Source organism: Podarcis melisellensis, assembly GCF_964234715.1.
Source record: "Podarcis melisellensis genome assembly, chromosome: 9".
Taxonomy (NCBI): domain Eukaryota; kingdom Metazoa; phylum Chordata; class Lepidosauria; order Squamata; family Lacertidae; genus Podarcis; species Podarcis melisellensis.
In genome coordinates, this window is record NC_138541.1 from 50116850 (window position 1) to 50138098 (window position 21249).

The following is a 21249-nucleotide window of genomic DNA, read 5'->3' on the forward strand; positions in this document are numbered from 1 at the left end:
TAGGGGGCACTAGATAAAGAATTACTCCAGCTCAAATCTTGCAAATAAGCAATGAATGTAAAGACGCAGTTTTGAAGAAAAGTATATATTATTGTGCACCCCCAGAAAAGCTGAAGAACTCATGCTCCCTCCCTAGTATGGATGAATGAAATTACTGGTAAAACGTCATCAAGTTCTATTGTCATAAACCACCTAGATTGGCATTTGATATAATGCAAAATAGGGAGAGGAAAGTTGAAGTTGTATTGATTTAGTGTACAGAAGAAGATGCAAAGAGAAATTTCATGAGTTCTTTGCTTGCAGATTGTGGGGCAGATGTACATGTCAACGTGCTCAAACGTAACGAGCTGTCAGTCTTGCCCCTCCCCTAATGTTGAAGATGGGCTGCCCACCTTTTACTGTTTTTATTTTAAGGGTCACCTATGCAAGCACCAGAGACGCAGGTGGCGCTGTGGGTTAAAGCCTCAGCGCCTAGGACTTGCCGATCGAAAGGTCGGCGGTTCGAATCCCTGCGGCGGGGTGCGCTCCTGCTGCTCGGTCCCAGCGCCTGCCAACCTAGCAGTTCGAAAGCACCTCCGGGTGCAAGTAGATAAATAGGGACCGCTTACCAGCGGGAAGGTAAACGGCGTTTCCGTGTGCAGCTCTGGCTCGCCAGATGCAGCTTTGTCACACTGGCCACGTGACCCGGAAGTGTCTCCGGACAGCGCTGGCCCCTGGCCTCTTAAGTGAGATGGGCGCACAACCCCAGAGTCTGTCAAGACTGGCCCGTACGGGCAGGGGTACCTTTACCTTTACCTTTATGCAAGCACCTGTTCTCTACTGCTCCTTCTTGTTCAATGGAAACATTATAAGAATAATGGTAAACCTATTCAAGGAATGAGTGTGTGACATGCAGATTAAAAATAATAATAATGGCACTGAACCCTATTTAGAAAAAGTAAATTGGATGGAAAGCCAGTGCCAATGCTTTTCTTCCCATGTATGAGCAATTCTTCGACATTTAAGACCTCAGATCTCTTGGCTGCTACAGAGCACCCATGGAAATGTAAATTATCTTTAAAAATCATACCACAGAATGATACTAGAATCCAAGCAGTAAAATGTAAATATAAAACCCAATTATGATTTGGGCAGGGGGAGTAGAAGCAGGCATCACGTATTTCTCCCAAACATGATGGAACGGAACAGGAATATTTTCAATAATTTTGTTCCATTTAACAAAGATATTACATAGCTGGATGTTCTACATTTACGTGGAGAAGTCATTACTCCATAAGCCTAACTTCTATCTCAACAAATTTATGTCAGTTGCAAAGCAGGGATGATTCATCTGTTGTGGGGCTTTACATGTGGCATAGTGTTTGTTACCTGATTGTTTAAGCCTTTATAGGTAAGCCCTAACAGCTTTATAAATAAATACCAGCACCTTCTGCCAAGCTTGGGTGCAAACTGGCAAATGCTGGAAAGGAAAGAAAGATTGTATGCAAGGTTGGCCCAAGACAGCTTGCTGTCTGAAGTACTGCAGGTGATCACAAACAAGTTGAGATGCACAGCATCAAAGACTTGTCAAATAATTTTTCCACCTAAGGCATAAAATAAAAATAAAAAATCCCATAAGTGCTTCTACCTGTCCCCAGAAGTAATATAAAAAATAAATAACTATTTTCTGCCCTTCAGGATACCCAAAATCAACTGCCTGGGGTGACTTCCTCACCCTTCCTAATGGTAGGGCTGAATCTGCCAGAAAGCAGTAATATCTGAACAGTTTTCAAGGCCAGTCCCATGTAATAGATTTGTCACCAGATAGCGAACAAATTATCATATTCTCTTCCCCCCAGTTTCTTTCATAATTAAGTATTAACTGGACTCGTTTTAGGTCATAACAGATATATTCTTGAAGATTTAGGTAGGCAAAAATTACTGCACAATAAATTGCTATGCAAAACATTGTTAACAGTTATAACTGGCAATTCATAACCTCCCTTGCTGTATTTAACTACCCATTGTTGTGGCTCACTTTTTTGTAGACACAGAGGAGGCATTGTAGCTGATTAAAACCATATAATAACAATACTTGATATTTTTCTTTTCAGAGCATTTCACATCCCTGTAAGATGGGTCACTTTCATTATCCTTATATTAAATGTGGTATTTTATTGTAGGTGATAATAAAAAATGTTTTAAACAAGCAAACACAGTTGAAGGGCTGAGACGATAAGAATTTCGCTAAGCCTTCCCCATCTCTCTATGAAAATTTTTGTGTTTTCAGGAGTACTTGTGCAGTTCATGGAAGTGATCACAGAAGCTAGCTGTGTGATTTGTAGCATAGTAAGTACAGTAAGTTGAAATGAGTGGTGTAATCACCACTCAGTTCTGGATTATCCCTTTTACTTTTACTTTTTGGCATTTGTTATCATATTTTGTTATGTTCTACAGTGGTACCTCAGGTTAAGTACTTAATTCGTTCCAGAGGTCTGTTCTTAACCTGAAACTGTTCTTAACCTGAAGCACCACTTTACCTAATGGAGCCTCCTGCTGCCGCCGTGCCGCCGGAGCACAATTTCTGTTCTCATCCTGAAGCAAAGTTCTTAACCTGAGGTAATATTTATGGCTTTGTGGAGTCTGTAACCTGAAGCGTCTGTAACCTGAAGCATATGTAATCCGAGGTACCACTGTATATGGGAATAAGACCTCAAATATGTAGGAATCAGCTTGCTGCAGTTGATCTAACCTTCTGTCAACAGTTGCCATGTCTTTCTACAATTGACCAAAAATTTCACAACAACTTTCTAAACCAGGGGCAAGCAACCTAAGGGCTGTGGGCTGGATGTGGCCCAATTGCCTTCTCAAACTGGCCCATGGATGGTCCAGGAATCAGCGTGTTTTTACATGAGTAGAAAGTGTGCTTTTATTTAAAATGCATCTCTGGGTTATTTGTGGGGCATCGGAATTCATTCATATTTTTTTTTCAAAATATAGTCTGGCCCCCCACATGGTCTGAGGGATGGTGGACCGGCCCACGGCTGAAAAAGGTTGCTGACCCCTGTTCTGAACCATTCGGGGGGGGGGGAGATCCCACTGGAGCATCCCATCACCACATTCCCTATCTAACTTCAGCACCAACAGTCTCTCCTTGCTCTTAGAAAAGTACTTTTTCACGCATCTTCCTGCTGCTGTAACCTTCCTGATTACACATCATTGCCTCTGACAAGTTTCACATGCCAGGGAGTTCCCGTCTTCTAGCATCAGTCAGCCCAGATGTAATGCAGCGTAGGTTAAAGAGCTATTGACCCCCTTATAGAAAACAGGGGAAAGTACTTCCATATTACTTTCTGTATAGCACATCGGGTCTCTGGATGCTTGCCCCGCTCAAAACTGTTCATTTGCTGCTCCCTTACTGGAGATGATAATCTTCTCTGGCAGTGCAGTGGGGTGGGGGGGAATTTTAACAGCAATGGACTGTAAAGGTAGAGGGCTAGAAAATGGAATTAAGAAATGTTTCTATATTTGCAAATTATGTTTGCACACCTGTGAATATTTATGATTCATGGAACCTGCATCCCTATTTGTTTGTTTACAGACTGCCTGATAACACAGTAGGCAACTTACTTTTTATTTGCTCTTGTTTTTATATTGTATTACAAGTGCAAGAAAAATCCAAAAAACCCACAGCAAATAGAACAAGTCTATGCTGATGTGATAACCCTTGATGGCTGGGGTTAATGAGAACTGTAGTCCAAAGTAGCTAGAGTGCTTGAAGAAGGCCGAACTACACAATTTTTAAAACAGTAGAGGAATACAACTCCATAGCATAAAACAAATTAAAAACACATAGCAGAAGAATAAAAATGCACAGAGCTAAAGCCATACTTAACCACCACAAAAATTATCAGGTCTGGGACAGCAGGAGTCTTTGATTGGCATTTACCAGAGTGTTTCACTAATGAGTACAGACTTGGGGCTATAATCACAACAAACATGTACCAGTCGTGGTTTTCCTGAAAGATCCTACTTCGTACAGAATCCGGGTGGCCGACAATTAAGGCAAGAGTGGACCTTGCTCAGTTAAAATATATTAAAAGAATTGCCACTGTGCCAGCTGAGTGTTTTCCTGCAATTGGGTGATAACCAACTCTGGAAAGCAGTGTGTCAAACTGTTTTAGAATATTATTTTTTTCCAAAACTGAGCTCTGCTTTGACCTTGAGTAAGTGTGTCGACTAAGGGATTGGCTCTTCTGGATAGAATCCAGAAGGGACCTGCAACTAACTAGGAACACCAAAATTTTACCTTGGTACCCACTCCTGATAAAAGCATTTTATTGTTAGTTATGCCTTTATTGAGCTACATTTCCAGACTTAGCTAGATCACTCCCCCTCACCTTTTCTACAAACAATCCTTGTCTTCCTGTACCTAATAATTTTGGAACTTTCACCACTTTGGAACTAACCTAAGTTTTGTTGACTGTGTTTCCTGAATGCTGCATGGAAAAGCACATGAATCTGACCTTGGAAAAGTCTGTAAGTAAACTGTTTTTAACTTACCAAACATTTGGTCTTTTTTTGTGCTAGGAGAAGTGGGAAACTCTGGAAGAAACTTAGAGGGTGTCTTTCACCAAAGAGTACCTGCCCCAGATCTGGATCTTGGCATCCAGTAAATTCTCTTTTTATCTACCTATTTTCCCTTGCCTATCAACAGCCATGCGGTGTTCCATCTTGCTGGAGCACTTACGGGAGTAACACCAGCACCAGTGCCCCCTTTGCAAGAATTATTTCTTGAAGAAATGCAGCCTAGGTGTGCTTATTGTGATTTCCCCGCCCAATCAAAATCCTCTAGTATGGTAAGTGGTGCACCGTGAGAATCATAGCCCTTGTTCTTCAAGTATGGCACAAGGAAGTTTATTGCATTTTTGTAGTGTGAGAGTAAGTAAATAAGGAGTGTCTGTTGGTTCACTCTCATCTAGCAGCCACTCCTGTGTAGTGATGGGTTCATTCCCAGGTCCTACTCCTAGAGTAACCTGATAAACCAGATGTGACTGGGTAGAAAAGATTACCATTCCGATTGGTAATATGGAGCAAGGTGTGTAAGCAGTATGCTGATGACATTCTGCTCTACTTCTCTACTCCTCACATCTCTGAGGTGATAACAAGTCTCTTTGACCAATGTCTGGAATTATTAAGGGGCTGGATAAAGGCCAGTCAACTGAAGCTGAATCCTGGTAAGACAGAAGCCCTGTGGGCAAGTTGCTCCCAAGTTTGGGGAACTGACAAGTTGTCTGTTCTTGATCAAGTTGCCCTCTCCCTGAAGGAGCGGGTATATAGTTTGAGAGTACTCCTATATCTATCACTCTCTCTGGAAAGAACAGGTGTCCTCAGTGGTTAAGAGAGCCAGTGTGGTGTAGTGGTTAAGAGCGATAGACTCGTAATCTGGTGAACCGGGTTTGCGTCTCCACTCCTCCACATGCAGCTGCTGGGTGACCTTGGGCCAGTCACACTTCTCTGAAGTCTCTCAGCCCCACTTACCTCACAGAGTGTTTGTTGTGGGGGAGGAGGGGAAAGGAGAACGTTAGCCGCTTTGAGACTCCTTAGGGTAGTGATAAAGTGGGATATCAAATCCAAACTCTTTCTTCCAGCTGCCTGACCTCCCAGCATCTTCTTCCCATCATTGCATGGCAGGGGTGATTTGCACTGGAAACTGCCTTATTCTGAGTCTGGTCCATTGGTCCATCTCGCCCTGTTTTGTCTACACTGACTGGCAGCAGCTGTCCAGGGTTTCAGCCCTATCTGGAGATGCCAGGGATTGAAAGCAGATGTTCTACTGCTGAGCTATGGACCCTTCTCAACATGCAGAGCAAGCCTATGCAGGTTTACACAGAAGTGTGTTTAAGATTACAGCCTTAGTTATCCAGGGGGTTCAGTGTGCTGTATGTATTTGGATAACACTTGAACTGTTGCAGATCCTCTCTTTAATTCAAGTGCAGTGCTTTGATCATACAAAACTTGTGCTTTGCTTTTTTTAATTCCAGGATCCTTGCACATTGTTTGGACCAGTTGCCCCTTGTTTATATTCTCTTTCTTTCTCTCACATTCCTGCTGCGTAACCGGAATGGGAAGCAAAGTGAACTTTGGAAACACTGCAGAAGTTCCAGTCCACAACCTTCTGATTCTGAGGGAGTCCTATGGAAGTGAGTGGGGCTTCTTCAGAGTAAGGCATTTCAGCGGCTAGCCGGGTAAGTAGTTATCTGCTGATCATAGAGCTAATTGTAACGCAGGAAACAATGTACCTACCGCAGCACAAGCACGAAGTCACAAACCATGACATTATGCCGGTTTTACTCACAAGGGTTTTTATTATGCCAGGGTCACGTGTGTTGACGCTGGCAGAAGTGCTCAGAATGGGAAATATTAGAAGTACTCTAGAGAAGCAAATAAATTGCAGTTTATCTAGGATGAAAAGAAAGGTTTATTGCAAAATATGAAAACTTGGAGAGCACCTTAGATGGTCTCCAAGTTTACATACCTGACATTATTTACTATATAAACCTGCTGTGGAAGTATCTACATTCTCAACTGTGACAAGCAACGAACAAAAATAGAAAGAAAATACTGTAATGATGGGGACAACAACCCCGTCCTGTCCTGCCACAATATTTTCAGTTTTAGTTAGAATTGATGCAAATTTTGCTTAATATAGTGAAATGATCCATAAAATGATTAAATGTGTTTACACGCCCTCAAATAAATGAATGTCTGTTTTCAGTAATTGTTAAATTATATCTTAACCAGTTATTCAGAAATGTAGGGAAGAACACTCAGCACAATCTAATACTGTATTCCAGTGAGGGAAGATGCACCAGCTGAGAATAGTATTCTGTGTCCTAGAATCATTTAATACTTTTGCTAATGCCTGATATTCCCTGAGGCGAGAAGTTAAGTGGTTTACTATCGAGTCACCACAACTACAGTTAATAGTCAAAGTTTATTTTTATTTTTTATAAAAAAATCTGATTGTACTGTTTGCTTTTCAGATGAGCCAACAAGGTCTAACTGTTTGACAAGATTATATTTGTGGGGGGAAAGTTTCTTTCTTGAGAATAAAGTGGAACAAAAACTTGACAAATTTATTGTTTTTTAATATATAGTTCAGACTGACCTGCAGTCATTCCTTTTAATCTTCAGCGAGGATGAATTGTCATTTAAAAATTTAGTCCGTATTCGTCCTCGCAGTGTTACAGAAACTACTGACTTTATGCAATCTGCAACAATTAAGGCTGCCTGCTGTTAAGAGCCCTGTAGTGAGAAAGTCAAAGAACGTACTCACCAGTCATCAGTGTGTAATAGTTTGGATAGGAAAGACTGGGGAAGTCTGGTGTCAGGTAATCCACTTTCACCCCCCTGTTCACAATCTCTCTGAAGCCAGACAAGGATTCCAGCGCTTCATCGCTGATATAATCGTGGCGAAGTCCATCAATCAAGAACAGCAGGAGCTTTTTTCGATGTGCAAGGGATGAGCTTGCCAGGGTGAGGACAAGCAGGAGAAAGGGGGCCATGTGCTTTGCCATGTTGTTGGGTGGAGAGGAGTTTTGGCAGAGCACTGTCAGCACCGCCTGTCCCTGTGCAATAACTCTCAATGAGGCATCTGAAGCTGCTCTGAAGGGCTGGACCTCACACTGCTTGCTCTCATTTTGCTGGTTTGATTCCAGAGTTTAAAGGTACAGCAGCAGTAACTGGAATTGCCAGACTTAAAAAGTTACAGGATAACTGCTATAACACGGTGGACTTTGCATTCTGATGTAGTGTAGCAGGATGCTGTGGGCTGCATTCTGGTACCGTGCTCTGACTATAGAAAGAAACGTTGCATTGAAGCAACAAAAATTTAGTTCTCGGTGTTAACTCTAGCGGCGCTTCCACGACACTCAAAAGGTTAACACAGGAACAATGCAACTGCTCAGTTCCCACATGTCAGGCTTTTCAGGGCACTCAAAACAAACTGGATAAATCTGAGAACAAAAACATAATGAATTTTTCAGATCTCAAACCTTTTCTTTAAAGCCAGTGAGTCGATATAATTTTAAAGTATGAGGAGTGCACTTTTTATTTCTGTTTTTGACTCCTGCATTAGCTTCACCAGATTTTGGCACAGTATTGGATATTTGCAAATTTACAGAGGCATTTGACACCCAGGGTTGAAATTTTTCACGTATGTTAGTGACTTCTGATATTTATAGTCTATTTATAGTCTAGGTAAGTTGGTCCCTTACCTTTCCCACTCCGATCTGGCGACAGTGATCCATGCAACGGTCCCCTCCAGGCTTGACTACTGTAATTCGATCTATGCAGGGCTGCCCTTGAAACTGTCCCAAAAACTCCAGAGGGTGCAGAATGCTGCAGCGAGGCTCCTCACAGGGTCCCTGCCATGGGAGCATATTCACCCAGTGCTTTACCAGTTGCACTGGCTCCCGGTGGAGTATAGGGTCAGGTTCAAGGTGCTGGTTTTGACCTTTAAAGCCCTTTGTGGCTTAGGGCCCTCGTATTTATGGGACTACCTCTCCTGGTATGCCCCGCAGAGGACCTTAAGGTCCATGAATAACCATGGTCCCGGGGCCTAAGGAAGTCAGACTATCCTCCACAGGGCCAGGGCCTTTTCAATGATGGCTCCAACCTGGTGGAATGCTCTGTCCCACGAGACTTGGGCCCTACAGGATTTAACCTCCTTTTGCCGGGCCAGTAAGACAGAGCTATTCCGCCTGGCCTTTAATTTGAATTCAGCCTGATCTTTTATTTCCCTTCTCTTCCTTCCCCCTTCCCTTTTATGAAGATTACCCACTCTGAGACCCCACAGCTAATTCTCCCCTGGCCTCCTCACTGGCCCAAGTAGGACTAATTCAGCCAGCTAGCCCTGGTGACTATCTAATGTTTATTAGATGGATTTTCCTCAAATTGATTTCTGAACTTTGAATTTTATTGTTAATCATGTTTTTATACTGTATTTTATGCTGCGTCTACAATTAAGTATTTTAAATTTGTTGTTAGCCACCCTGAGCCCAGTTTTCTGAACCGGGAAGGGCGGGGTATAAATAAATTATTATTACAGTGGTACCTCAGGTTAAGTACTTAATTCGTTCCGGAGGTCCGTACTTAACCTGAAACTGTTCTTAACCTGAAGCACCACTTTAGCTACTGGAGCCTCCTGCTGCTGTCGCGCCGCCAGAGCATGATTTTTGTTCTCATGCTGAAGCAAAGTTCTTAAGCTGAAGCACTTATTTCTGGGTTAGCGGAGTGTGTAACCTGAAGCGTATGTAACCTGAGGTACCACTGTAGTATTATGTGAGGAAAGCCGGTGCCTGACTTCTGACATACCTCTTTGCATTTTACTGTTCTCTTCCTGCTGTGCTGTCACGCACATACACATCAATTATACGTTAAAAGTAAACAGAAAGGGAACTTGTGTGGAGGAATGTAGGCAACAGTTCAAGGGAGCAACAGGGCACTGATCATCTAGGATGTGATGCTTGTTTTGACTCCTTTGCTTTGGTTGAATATTTACTGTATGGCCCTGTAACTAAAGATGTGTGCAGATGTCACACATTTTGGGGTGAGGACTCCTTTGCTGATTGGGAAGAGAGACATTTTCTATCAAGTTGTGCCTTTGTTGTTACAGAAAAAAACTATTTTACAGGCATGCAAGCCACAGATTGTGTCCCCTGGCGAAACTCAATTTTCCCTCTGCATTAGTGCTGACACAACACAGTGTATAATTGTACTAATGAATAATGGCTGTAACATCAGTGTTGAATAACTTGTACCACTCCTCATACAACTAGCAAGCTTTGAAACTGTTCTATGTTTTTAAAATCACGTTAAGACATAGAGTTGGACTTGCCTGGGTTCTAATAGCTGCAAGACAGAGGTGGGGTTTAGCCTGTGCATTTTTCCTTGGCACTGCAGCACTGTGATGGAAGAAGTTGTGCCGCTTGTGATCTTTCTTTGAAAAGGAGCTGGCATCCTTCTGGATAGGTTTGCACAACTTTGTTTCTTCTACAGTAAAATGACTTTGAAAGTCACCTCTGTTTGCTTTATAGTCCAAAGCTCCGTATCACTCTCTCCCATCAGCTTGATAAAAAACATGTCACCTCAGAAAGCCACCCTGTTGCAGATGTTGATAATGCAATAGACTCTACAGATCCAGAGGGCAGCAACATGAGAACAGGCCTTTTCAGTGGTCGCTCTCCATTTGCGAAACGCTCTCCCCAGGGAGGCTCGCCTGGTTCCTTCATTACATATCTTTAGGTGCCAGGCAGAAGCATAGATCTTTTACAAAGCCTTTGGCTGATTGAACATTCTGTGGCCTTTTAAATGTGTTTGTGGGACAGGGGTTATTGGTATGCTTTGGTTCTTGTTTTATTAAGTAATTTGTGTTCTGTTTTGTATTTTTGTGTTTGTGTGAACCGCCCTGTGATCTTCAGATGAAGGATGGTATAGAAATAATAATAATAATTAATAATAATTTATTGTGTCATGAAATAAATAATGTATGTGAAACACTTTGAGCACTTGAGAAAATGAGCTATATAAGTACCATGCATATTATTATTATTATTATTATTATTATTATTATTATTATTATTATTTTCTTTCATTCTGGCTGAGTTAAGAAATCCTCTCAGTAAAAAGCAGCTCTTTATTTCTTGAACGGTCTTTGAGCCAAGTGAAAGGCCAGAACATATTGAATGTGGTTGGAGGCTGGCCAATGCAAAGTCCCAGAATCCAGAAAAGAGACAAAACTAAGAATCTTGCAGCCAAGAAGTTAGATTTGGCAGAAATAAAGTTTGGGAATATAAAAGTGTTGAAGCCAGCACAGCAAATAGCAGACCGTTGGGGTCAGAGCTGCACCACCATTAAAGTATGGGGTTAGGGCAACTTGTAATGAAAAACAAGAGCAAGGCAAGGTGCCAGAATGGCTGATTTCCTGGGATGCTCATGTGTTTTATTGGCAGCGTCCTGCTTTCTCAAATGCTTAAAACAGCATTCTTGGGCTGATGAAGGCGGTCCAAGCCTTCGGCAGCCACCTGCAGTCTCCAATCACCACACAGATTCAGTGAGTGGCATCTGTAAGCTGTGCTCAGACTTTTGTTTTTGTGGAGTGATGCAAGTGATTCTCCCCATTGCAACAGCACCGATACAACCTGAATAGCTTGATAATGGTGCAAGGAGAATGGAGAAGGGGTGCATGTCCATCACTATGTGTGAGGGCGGGGAGAAGCCTGATCATACACAGTGCCCCAAATTCCAAATGGCAGCCACTCCTATGATGAAGCCCATGGAATTCAAATTGAAAATGGCACAAGGTCTAACAATAATAAATGGCTTGCCTGAGGAAATTTTTCAAGAGAGCTTTGCGTCCGTTCCTTCCATTTAAAAGCAATAAGATGTGAACCCAGTGTTTTTTTCTGGGGGTATTCTGGCACCTTTTGTTCTAGAAAAAAAGCACTGTGTGAACCTTTCTGATTTTTGCCAGTCTCTGTACAAATTACACCCCTCTGTGCCATTTCCCATTCCCAACTCTCAGGAGCAGCTGGATAAATGCACATGAGATGGTTTGAATTGTTTGAGCAGAAAACTTTTCAGCTAAGTCTGGTATCCCAAATGGAGCACCCATGGGTGCAGTGGCACCCATGAAAGCCTCCCCAGGCGTTTGAGAAGCACCCCTGTGCTCTTCCTTCTGTTCTGTCCCTTTGCCTCACAAGTGTCTCTCTTTTATCATGGCGAGAACCTTCCCCAGCCATGCCAAACAATTTTAAGTTTCTGTATTACCTGAGTATACAGTGATGCACTAGTGCCACTAGTCTAGTACTCAAAGCAAGTGTCTGCATCAGTTTCACCCTCACTTTCAAAGCTGTAACTTTTATTTGTTAATAGTGCTATGCAAAGGCAAAACTTTGCTAATTGTTGCAGGAGGTGAATCAAGCTAACACCCAACCACAGACACCCCTCCCCTGGAAAAAATGAAACAAACTTCATCACACACACACACACACACACACACACACACACACACACACACACCTGCAAACACAAGAATGTGTAGTAAACAGATCCCAAGGCAGGATAGATAAACACAAACACCAGAGAGGGGGAAACTAAGCCAAACACTTACGTCAGAGAGTAGAAGTAAAAACTAAACCCATCTTTTCCTCTCTTTTTTTTACTCCAAAGTTTTTTCAAAATGCTTCCTTTCCCTCCTAATATCCTATCTGCTCAGTCTGGAAAACCAGGGAATTGAAGGAGGAAGTGAAAATGAGTGGAACTCTTACCACTTCCTCTCACAATTTGCTTTAGCTTTCCAGGTTGAGATTGTTCTATTCCCATTTCTAAGGAAAGCCCCTAAACTGCCAAAATGTCCCGTTTCACTCTTCCCATCGCTGACCTTTTGTTTCTTAATGAATTGCATGGTTTGCACATGATTTTAATTGCTGGATAATTAGAAAAACGCTGACTGAGAGCCAACAAACTAACTGCCATGCCAAATCAGTTAAAACAGGCTGAACATTTTGACCTAAAGGAAAACTGAAGCTGTTTGGAAGTTTCTTCCAGCACAGAAATTATAGAAAAAATGATAGCAAAGAACAGTCTAGTTACATTTCAAATCCTCGTTGTTCATAGTGTTGAATAACAAAATATTGTTTTGGATTAGCCTGTGTAATAGCACTGTTTAATATATGCTATTTGGGTGCAAGCAAAGAAAGAAAGAAAGAAAGAAAGAAAGAAAGAAAGAAAGAAAGAAAGAAAGAAAGAAAGAAAGAGAAAGAAAGAAAATAGTTATTCCAAAAATCCAAAGGAATAAGTTCCCAAAGTTTGATTGTTTCCTTACAGAATGCCTTTCCTGCTGTAAGCCTGTCCATGTCCTGTGATCATCATCTGATATCCTTCTCCAGCAGCTGTCCAGAGGGCCATGTGGGGAACAGGCCTTTTCAGCAGTGGCCCCCTGACATGGAATGCTCTGCCTGGTGCAGAAATTGCCATCTTTTTGGCACAAGGCAAAGATGTTTCTTTTCTCAAAGGTATTTTGGTGTTTTTTCTTTGCAGCAGTTGATTGTACAGTCATACCTCGGGTAAAATGCCCTTCGGGTTGAGCGCGTTCGAGTTGTGCTCCGCGGCAACCCAGAAGTAACAGAGCACATCACTTCCGGGTTTTGCCGCTTGCGCATGCGCAGATGCTCAAAATGACATCACGCGCATGTGCAGAAGCAGTGAAAAGCGACGCGTGCGTGTGCAGACATGCCGTCGCTAGTTACGTTTGCTTCTAGATGTGAACGGGGCTCCAGAACGAATCCCGTTCGTATCCAGAGGTACCACTGTATTCTTATTTTATTTTAGAGGGTGTCTCTGGTATTTTGGTCTGTGTTTGAGGATGGAGGGATTGTTTTTACACTTTGATTACGTCACATTGCACTTCATTTTAGTTGTTTTGTTTTTCATGTATTGATTTTACTATTACTTGCAAGTCCCATTAAGATGCTTCTGTAAAACAGTCAATAAGCTTAATAAATCACTGGGCTGGCCTGCCCACGAGGCTTTGTGAGGCAGTCACCTTGGGCAGCTAGGTAATTTGACAGCTGAGAAGGGCAGCAGATCTGGGTCCCAGCCGGGGCTGCCTTTTGTTGCCTCAGCTGACAGAACAGCAGGAAGGGGCTTTGGCAGGGGGCAGGAAGAGGAGGAGGGGTGGGCACCATTTTCTGTTTCGCCTCAAGCGGCAAAATGTCCCAGTCCAGCCCTGATAAATCGTGGTGGTGGTGATGATAATAATATGCTAATGTTAACAACCATGAACTATTACTGTGATACAGAACTTAGCCAGACAATCACAGACAGTAGATTTGTGTGTTTGGGGTATAGTCCCGCAAAGTAGTGAAAAACTGTAATTTATCTTACTCATATAAAATGAATGTAGAGGTGGTAGCCTTGCCAAGAAGTGTTAGCATTTGCCCTTTAGCATTTGCCCTTCAACCCTGAAGAAGAGAGTAAGGACATTTTAAAGAGAAAGAAAGAAAGAGAAAAACAGATAAGGGTTTATTGAATTCACTCCCCAGGAAATCAGTGGATATCTTATTTAGATATCTCTAAATAAGATATCTGTCAGTTTGTGGTTATGTACAGTATCTGCAGTCTAGTTTATTGTTAGGTCCAGATATGTTGGAGGAACTGGACCATGGAGGAAGGGGTTACTTTCCTTTGTGAGCACAAATCGCCCCATGGAGGAACGAATCACAGGTGCAAGGTCACTGCAAGCCAGTTGCCCTGCTCATGGCTAGGACAGGGAAAGGGAAGGAAAACCCAACTTGTAAATAGGGAGTCCTGTCAGTAAAAAAAAAAAGGGGGGGAGCTACAAATATACTAATACAGTGGTACCTTGGGTTACAGATGCTTCAGGTTACAGACTCTGCTAACCCAGAAATAGTACCTTGGGTTAAGAACTTTGCTTCAAGATGAGAACATAAATTGCACGGCAGTGCAGCAGCAGCGGGAGGCTCCATTAGCTAAAGAGGTACCTCAGGTTAAGAACAGTTTCAGACCTCCGGAACGAATTAAGTTCTTAACCTGAGGTACCACTGTAAATGAATGAAGTTCTGTTTTCTTAAATAAAAGAAAACAGACAGAACCTCTGTGTTCAAGATGCAGGCCAATGAAAAGGTCATCATCTTTATTTTGTGCTCCTTCTAGACGCTGGCTGGCTCTTGTTGGAAACCAGAGTGCTTAGACTTTCTGCTGATCCTGCAAGGCACTTCTTGAAATTGACTGAGTTGTGTGTGACCACTAGGTGTCAGCATTGTTTAAATCTACGGTAAGTTCAAAAAAGGACACTTGTCTGCATATCCATTGATAAATTGACCAGCCCCCATGCTCCCTCCCCCGTGTTTTGCTATCTTGATCTTAAAAGAGAAGCGATATCCTATCCAAATCTTTAATGTTGTGAAACTAGGCAAGAAATTAAACAAACAAACCTTCTCTGACCACACCTTTTTTTGTGAAATTGCTTTCATTCTAAGTTACTTCGTTTGATTTATATCCCAATGACATAAGAACTGGTACTTTCAGAATGTAAAGAAATAAATTTCTTTGCATGCATGACTAATTATTTAAAAATATATAATTTATATATTTAAAATCAATAATATATGATAAATTAAATAACATATTTAAAATAAAGCCCAGCCATAACAACCAACTCACTCAGACCACAACAGTAAATTCTGTTTAAAACCAGCTAGAACCTTATAGATACCACACAGCCAGCTGAAACCCTGAAGGGCCACAGCATCTTTGCCCAAAACACATGATCTCTCTCTCTCTCTCTCTCTCTCTCTCTCTCTCTCTCTCTCTCTCTGTGTGTGTGTGTGTGTGCGTGTGTGTGTGTGTGTGTGTGTTGAAAGCCTTTCAAAGAATAATGGATGGCATATGTGCCATAAGCAGTTATTTTGCCTGCCCCCCACCCTACTTTTGACATGGTGACAACCCTGTGGATGAGGTCAGACTAGGCAATAGTGGTCAATTACACCCAGTGAGCTTCACACTGGTTTTCTTTTTCCTTTAAAAATTGTGTGAAATTTCATTTTAAAGAACGCTCGTGAGATTACTGGACATTTTAAATTTAGGCCTTTCTTGCATTTAAATGAAATATTATTGGTATTCTCTCTGTTCCCTCCCTTCCAAGTGGCATCCTAGCAACTGTTTATACGCGAATGACTGTTGTCATGGCTGCTGCAGGGGAAGCAGGAAATAACCCTCAGGGCAGTGTTTACAATGAGCAGGGTTCTCCTCCTCAAATTTCAGGAGACTTCCTCCTCCATCAACAGCTCTTGTGCATTCAGATGCAAAACAATTGTGTCCTAGACTAGAGGATAAACAGACCTGGGAAGGAAAGCACACACAAAAACTCCCAACCGCAGTGAACTCCTTAAAATGTTTATACGTAATTGAAGTTATTCTGATTATATATGAGGTTCTGCTTGCTTGTTTTTGAAGGAAGGCACCTGATTCTTCAAAAGTACTCGTGGATTATGCAGAGTGGGAATAGTTTGAGCATCACAGTGGATTATTCCTTCCTAATGAGATTTGCAGTGTAGGAGATGGTCAGTGGAATGGAATGTGTTAGGGCTATCAACAAGTCTGCTGCCTAAATTTTAATTAATTTGTCAAAATGTATATTGAAAAAGCTCAACATACGCAAATCATATTACAAAATTAATCAATATAAGGGACTATTAGAACCAGATATCTCTCCTCAAGGTGGTGGGTGGGGGAGGGGGAACAGGTATTACCTGGGTGTCAGTTTTAAGGAATTTTCCTTTCTGCTAGAGACTAAGTGGAACAGGACTTTGTTCCATATTCTGTTCTATTTAGCAGAATCATTAGTGGAATCTAAGTCATGTACCTATGTTACTTTGAGGCTATCTAGTGCACCTGTCCTAAAAAAAAATAATTATAGAGCTGTCGCCCGTCTGTCTGTCTAATAACAAAACCAAGCAATTGAAAATGTTATGTCATAATTGGGTGGACAAATGGTATAAATAAATCTGCTTTAATGGAAAAGCTGCCTAAGAAGTTGAAGCAAGAAGTAATCTAATGATGATGAAAGGCACTTTTTATGAAAGTTGGTTTAATTGCTTATATTGCACATCAGGAACATGACTGGCAGCCTCTGTTGACACACAGAGTGCTTTGTTGTGTGTTGTTGTTGTTTTATTTTATTAAAAAGAAATGATACAACATAGCAAAATACACAGGTAGCATTCACTTTGCCAAAAAGAAAACAAACGCTTTCTCGATACAACCTGAAACATTTTGAAAGGATAATAATGATAATCAGAAATAGCATGCAATCAAAATTTTGTTGTGCTTTATAATGCAGTGAACTGTATTTTGCTGGTCATTAAATGGTTTTGCTTGTTCTGTTGTTTTGTTTTTCATTTTGCTTGATAACTGTTATTATCTAAAAATAAATTATAATAAGATATGCTTTTTAAAAGCTCAATATGTGCCTTTTTGAGGACACTGAAAAGAAAGTCTGAAAGAGGTTCCATTTAATAAACAAAAGTTCCATGACCTTTCCTTAATATGATGTTCTTCTTTCCCGGTTACAGTAACACACAGGAGCCAAAATGGCTTCAGTAATTAAGTGTGCTCTTCAAACTTAGCCCCACAGGTTAAAATTTCATCTCACCAATTACCCAGTTAAAAGTTCTGTCAAGTGAGGCCTGTGTGTAGAATTCTATGCAATGCATGAATCAGCCCAAATAGCAAAAATTAAATACTGATTTGCCCATTCCGTTTAACAGAGCTCTTTAACCAGCAATAACTTCCAATAAAAACACATGTTTAATTCTATGGAAGCAAGAGTCAGCTTTAAAACCGTCAGAAGCTCCTGTGCTTTCCGTAATTCTTTTGCACAGACATTTCCCATGACTTGGCCTCCTCCTCTTTCTATTTTTGGTTCTGTCTGTATATAAACGGTGCAAGTGAAAGTGAGAATGAAATTGTATTTACAACTGAAATGATTCTTGGGATCAAATGCTGAAAATAAATAATAATAAATAAAATAGATAGACAGACAGACGGACGGACGTACTGTGCTGGCATGGAAAGAGGTTAAATAAAGCTACTCTGAGTAACATGTTAGATTTGGCCAGCCCTGGGGATGGAGAGCAGAAGTGATACAGGATTGTGTTCCATGAAATAATATGACATTTGAAACCTGAAAACTGCATCACCATGTATGTGGGCAGTCATGTCCTCTCAGAAAGGCTCTGAGGTAGATTAGCCAAGATAATTATACATTTAAAGCATATGACTTACCCCCAAAGAATTCTGAGAACTGTAGTTTACCCCTCACAGCTACAATTCCCTACATCCTTGACAAACTACAGTTCCCATGATTCTTTGGAGAGCGCCATGTGCTTTAAACATATGGTGTGTATGCAGCCTCAAGCGTTCAAGGCTAGTCAGCACAGGGATTTGAGTCCTTGTCTCTGTGGAACAATACCTAATGCTTTTTTCCCATTACCACAGAGATAAATCAGGTTGGTTTGGTTCGAAGTCAGCATTATAATAAAAAGGAAATCTGTTACAATGGATAATGTCGCCTTAGCATGCTAATGCAGTTGCCACCTTTTACCAGCAGGGCTCCTGAGCTCTTACATTCAACACATCAAGGCAGGAAGGGGACAACTGCAACCTTCCCTTTCACAGTGATGTAATGATTGATGGGGAAAGGTACAGTACACTTGTTGATGTTTTTGACAAAGACACGGCTTTTAAGAACAAAGGAGCCCAGCCCAGGAAAGAAAAGGGAGAAACCTCCTTGCATCAAACTCTTTTAAGTTGTAGATCAAAAAGATTATCATTGACTTGGTGGTTGATTTCTTTCCTTTGTTTCCTGACGACGGCGAGTGCTCTAACATTAGTTATAGCTGGGTGTGCATGAAACAATCTGGTGTAACCTTTGGACTGATTTAGCGCAAGTATTTTGTGTGTTTTTTATATAAAATTTGGCATATTTCCATAATGCAATGTTTGATGAAGTTGCATCATAGTTGCTGTTTGTTTGCTCAAAGGGCCAGAGTTATAAAAAGAGGTAAACTCTGGAAGTCTGGGTTTGTTAATTTGTCACTATAAAGAATGCTTTTTGACTTTACTACTACCCAAGAGCCTCAGTAACTGCTAGCAATGAAGGCAGGAGGAAGATAGTTAACTGATTGCATTAATATACGGAAATTTTATTATTTTGTTATCTCTAAACTGCTGCATAACTGTCGCATCATGTGATGCTCATATTGCAGTTCAATGTGTACATATTCTGGTAATGACTTCAAGCCTGGAGCCAGTGGCTGGGTTCAGATGTAACATGAAACCATGGTTTGTTTAACCATTTTTGTAACACCCCTTTTTATATGTCCGGTGCCTCTGTGTAGAAAACTTTCTGCAACATCCAGCAGCAAAAGGGCACTTATTGAAATGACAAGGAGCAAGAACAGGGGTCCCTAACCTTTTTGAACCTGTAGGCACATTTCCTCTATCACTTTAAAGGGGGGTGCTGTTCTTTTTGCCTTTCCCTTGTGTGTGTGTGGCACTCCCTACTTTCATTTAAGTGAATGGAGAATCTGACATGAGTACCCACAAGAAATTGCTGCAGGGGTACATAAAAGTATACGACGTCCATACATGAAACAGTTGTCTACCTTTTCTTGTTCTGTAGCTCAAAGGTCATTCAGGTACTAGGAAATAATATGCAGTTTCCATGGCAAGGCAGCCAAGTGAATGGTTACTATGGGAACTTGGAGCAGCAACTAGCTGAGCAGGTTGTTGTGTAAACTGAAAGTGCAAACACATTGTCAAAGTCAGTTATTGAGGAGCTGGAGTTTTGATTATAAAAACTTAGCTCTGTTTGAAGGAGTTTTGAAATGTATTTAATTAAGTCATTCTTGGGCCGCTGTTTCATTTTAGCAGCTTAGCACTTTTTAAAAAAAACCAATACAGCTTTAAGAATATAGGCTACAAATGGTTTGCACTGTATGTACTGTACTTTCAAAAGGTTTGCCTTGAAATCTGTCAAATCCATATAACGTGTACATTTTAAACTAGGGCTGTCACTCTTTTTAACTAGGGTTGTCACATGTCCAGAATTTCCCTGGAATACTGCAGTCGGAAGCAGTGTCTGGGCAGAAAATGTCCGGGAAAATCCAGATGCATGGCAACCCATGTCGACAGTGCTCAACAACTTTGGGCAAAACTAAAAGCAGCTCCAAACCTTTGGCCAAAACAACAACAACCACTTTTCTGTCTGGATTTTTACTGTTTCAAATATGACAACTCTATTTTAACTAATCCTGCTCTTGTGACTTTCCCTATCACTTCTTAGTTATCTAATCACTGTGCCCTGTGGTTGGACTTTTGGAAAGTTGTTCTACCTGCCGCACTTTATCTCAAGGCCTTTGAGGTCATCCTTCCCACCTTTGGGTCTCCAGCTTCAGTAGCAGTGGTGAGATCTTTGGAACAGAGGAGGTAAGTGGAAAGGAAGCCTGTGATGTGGTATCGGGGCTTAACAAAACTAAAAGATCCTGCCATGAAGTGTGGCAGTGCTGGCAGAACAATGTTATAAGGCCACTCTAACCAAAGCACTCTGAGGTTTAGCTTTTGAAAAGACGCAGAGCACAGACAGAGTAGGACCAGTGAAGGATCAGGGCCTGGGTGAAGCTGTGCAGTCGGCTGCAGGTTCCCAACCCCCATCACCTCAGTTTCAGGAAAAGCTTCCGCTGATGAATTTCTGTCTCAACAGAACAGGGCTGCTTGAAGGATGCAGTCGGTGTGTGGGGTTTGGCAGTCCCAATTATTTAAAATTAAGGCCTATTTAAGTACAACTCAGAGTACTCTCAGAATTATCATATACCTGAAAATTAATACCTAAGTACTTAAATTCACAGCATAAATAATGAACGTGCCTAATAGCCACTGGTGTGTCAAAAATATTGGGCTTGAGTGTTGGCATGAAGGTTGCTGCAAAAGTAATGAACCCGTTCTCTGCTCCTATCTGGCTACTATAAAATTTCACTGGCTCCTAAATTTATGTATTCTTGCTTTTTTAAAAATATGATTACATGACTGTTAATAATTATTTGAATTTGCATAGAATCCTATCGGGGAAAGAGCATGGCTCATAATATATTATTTGCAAATAAGAAGTTTTTGGTTTCAGTACTCGTAATCTCCAGCTTTAAAAACTTGGACAACAGAGCCATCAAATGTCCATCCATCTGTGGTCATGAGAATCCTACAGAAGTGCTGCTGGCAGCTAATATTAGCCAGTTGTTGTGGTAGGTAGACTATTGCTTTGATTCAGGGCAAGACTGTTCATTCACATATGCTGGGATTTGCTACAAAGCTAGAGATTCCAGAGCTTATCAGTATTGCTGTGTCAGTGCATCAAGGTCATAGTATAGAACCTAGAGCTGCACATAGCCCCCTTCACCCCCTCTGCAAGCCTGGCCAACCCAGGGACCACCCACCTTGCCCTGGGTCCAGCCAACAATTTGGGGCGGGGCTAATGTTTAATTAGGGTTCTGACAACTGCAACTGAGATACATGGTACCTTGGGTTACATACGCTTCGGGTTACAGACTCCGCTAACCCAGAAATAGTACCTTGGGTTAAGAACTTTGCTTCAGGATGAGAACAGAAATTGTGCGGTGGCAGCGCGGC

At 41.5% G+C, this 21249-nt stretch overlaps 1 protein-coding gene and 1 long non-coding RNA gene across 2 annotated transcripts in view; one reads left to right on the plus strand and one right to left on the minus strand.

Annotated features, from left to right (window-relative positions):
- The window catches only part of ENPP6 (ectonucleotide pyrophosphatase/phosphodiesterase 6), a 27486-nt gene extending 19702 nt beyond the window's left edge, over positions 1–7784 (minus strand). Inside the window, exon 1 of the mRNA XM_081926366.1 lies at positions 7319–7784. Within this exon, the coding sequence (XP_081782492.1) occupies positions 7319–7559 (241 nt within the window). The 5' untranslated portion in view covers positions 7560–7784. The remainder of the gene's footprint in view (positions 1–7318) is intronic.
- LOC309378357 lies at positions 2751–21084 on the plus strand. The gene is made up of 5 exons (XR_014172029.1): positions 2751–4518; positions 6024–6227; positions 12871–13058; positions 19913–20055; positions 20747–21084. It is a non-coding gene; the product is annotated as an uncharacterized lncRNA (long non-coding RNA).
- The last annotated feature ends 165 nt before the right edge of the window (positions 21085–21249 follow it).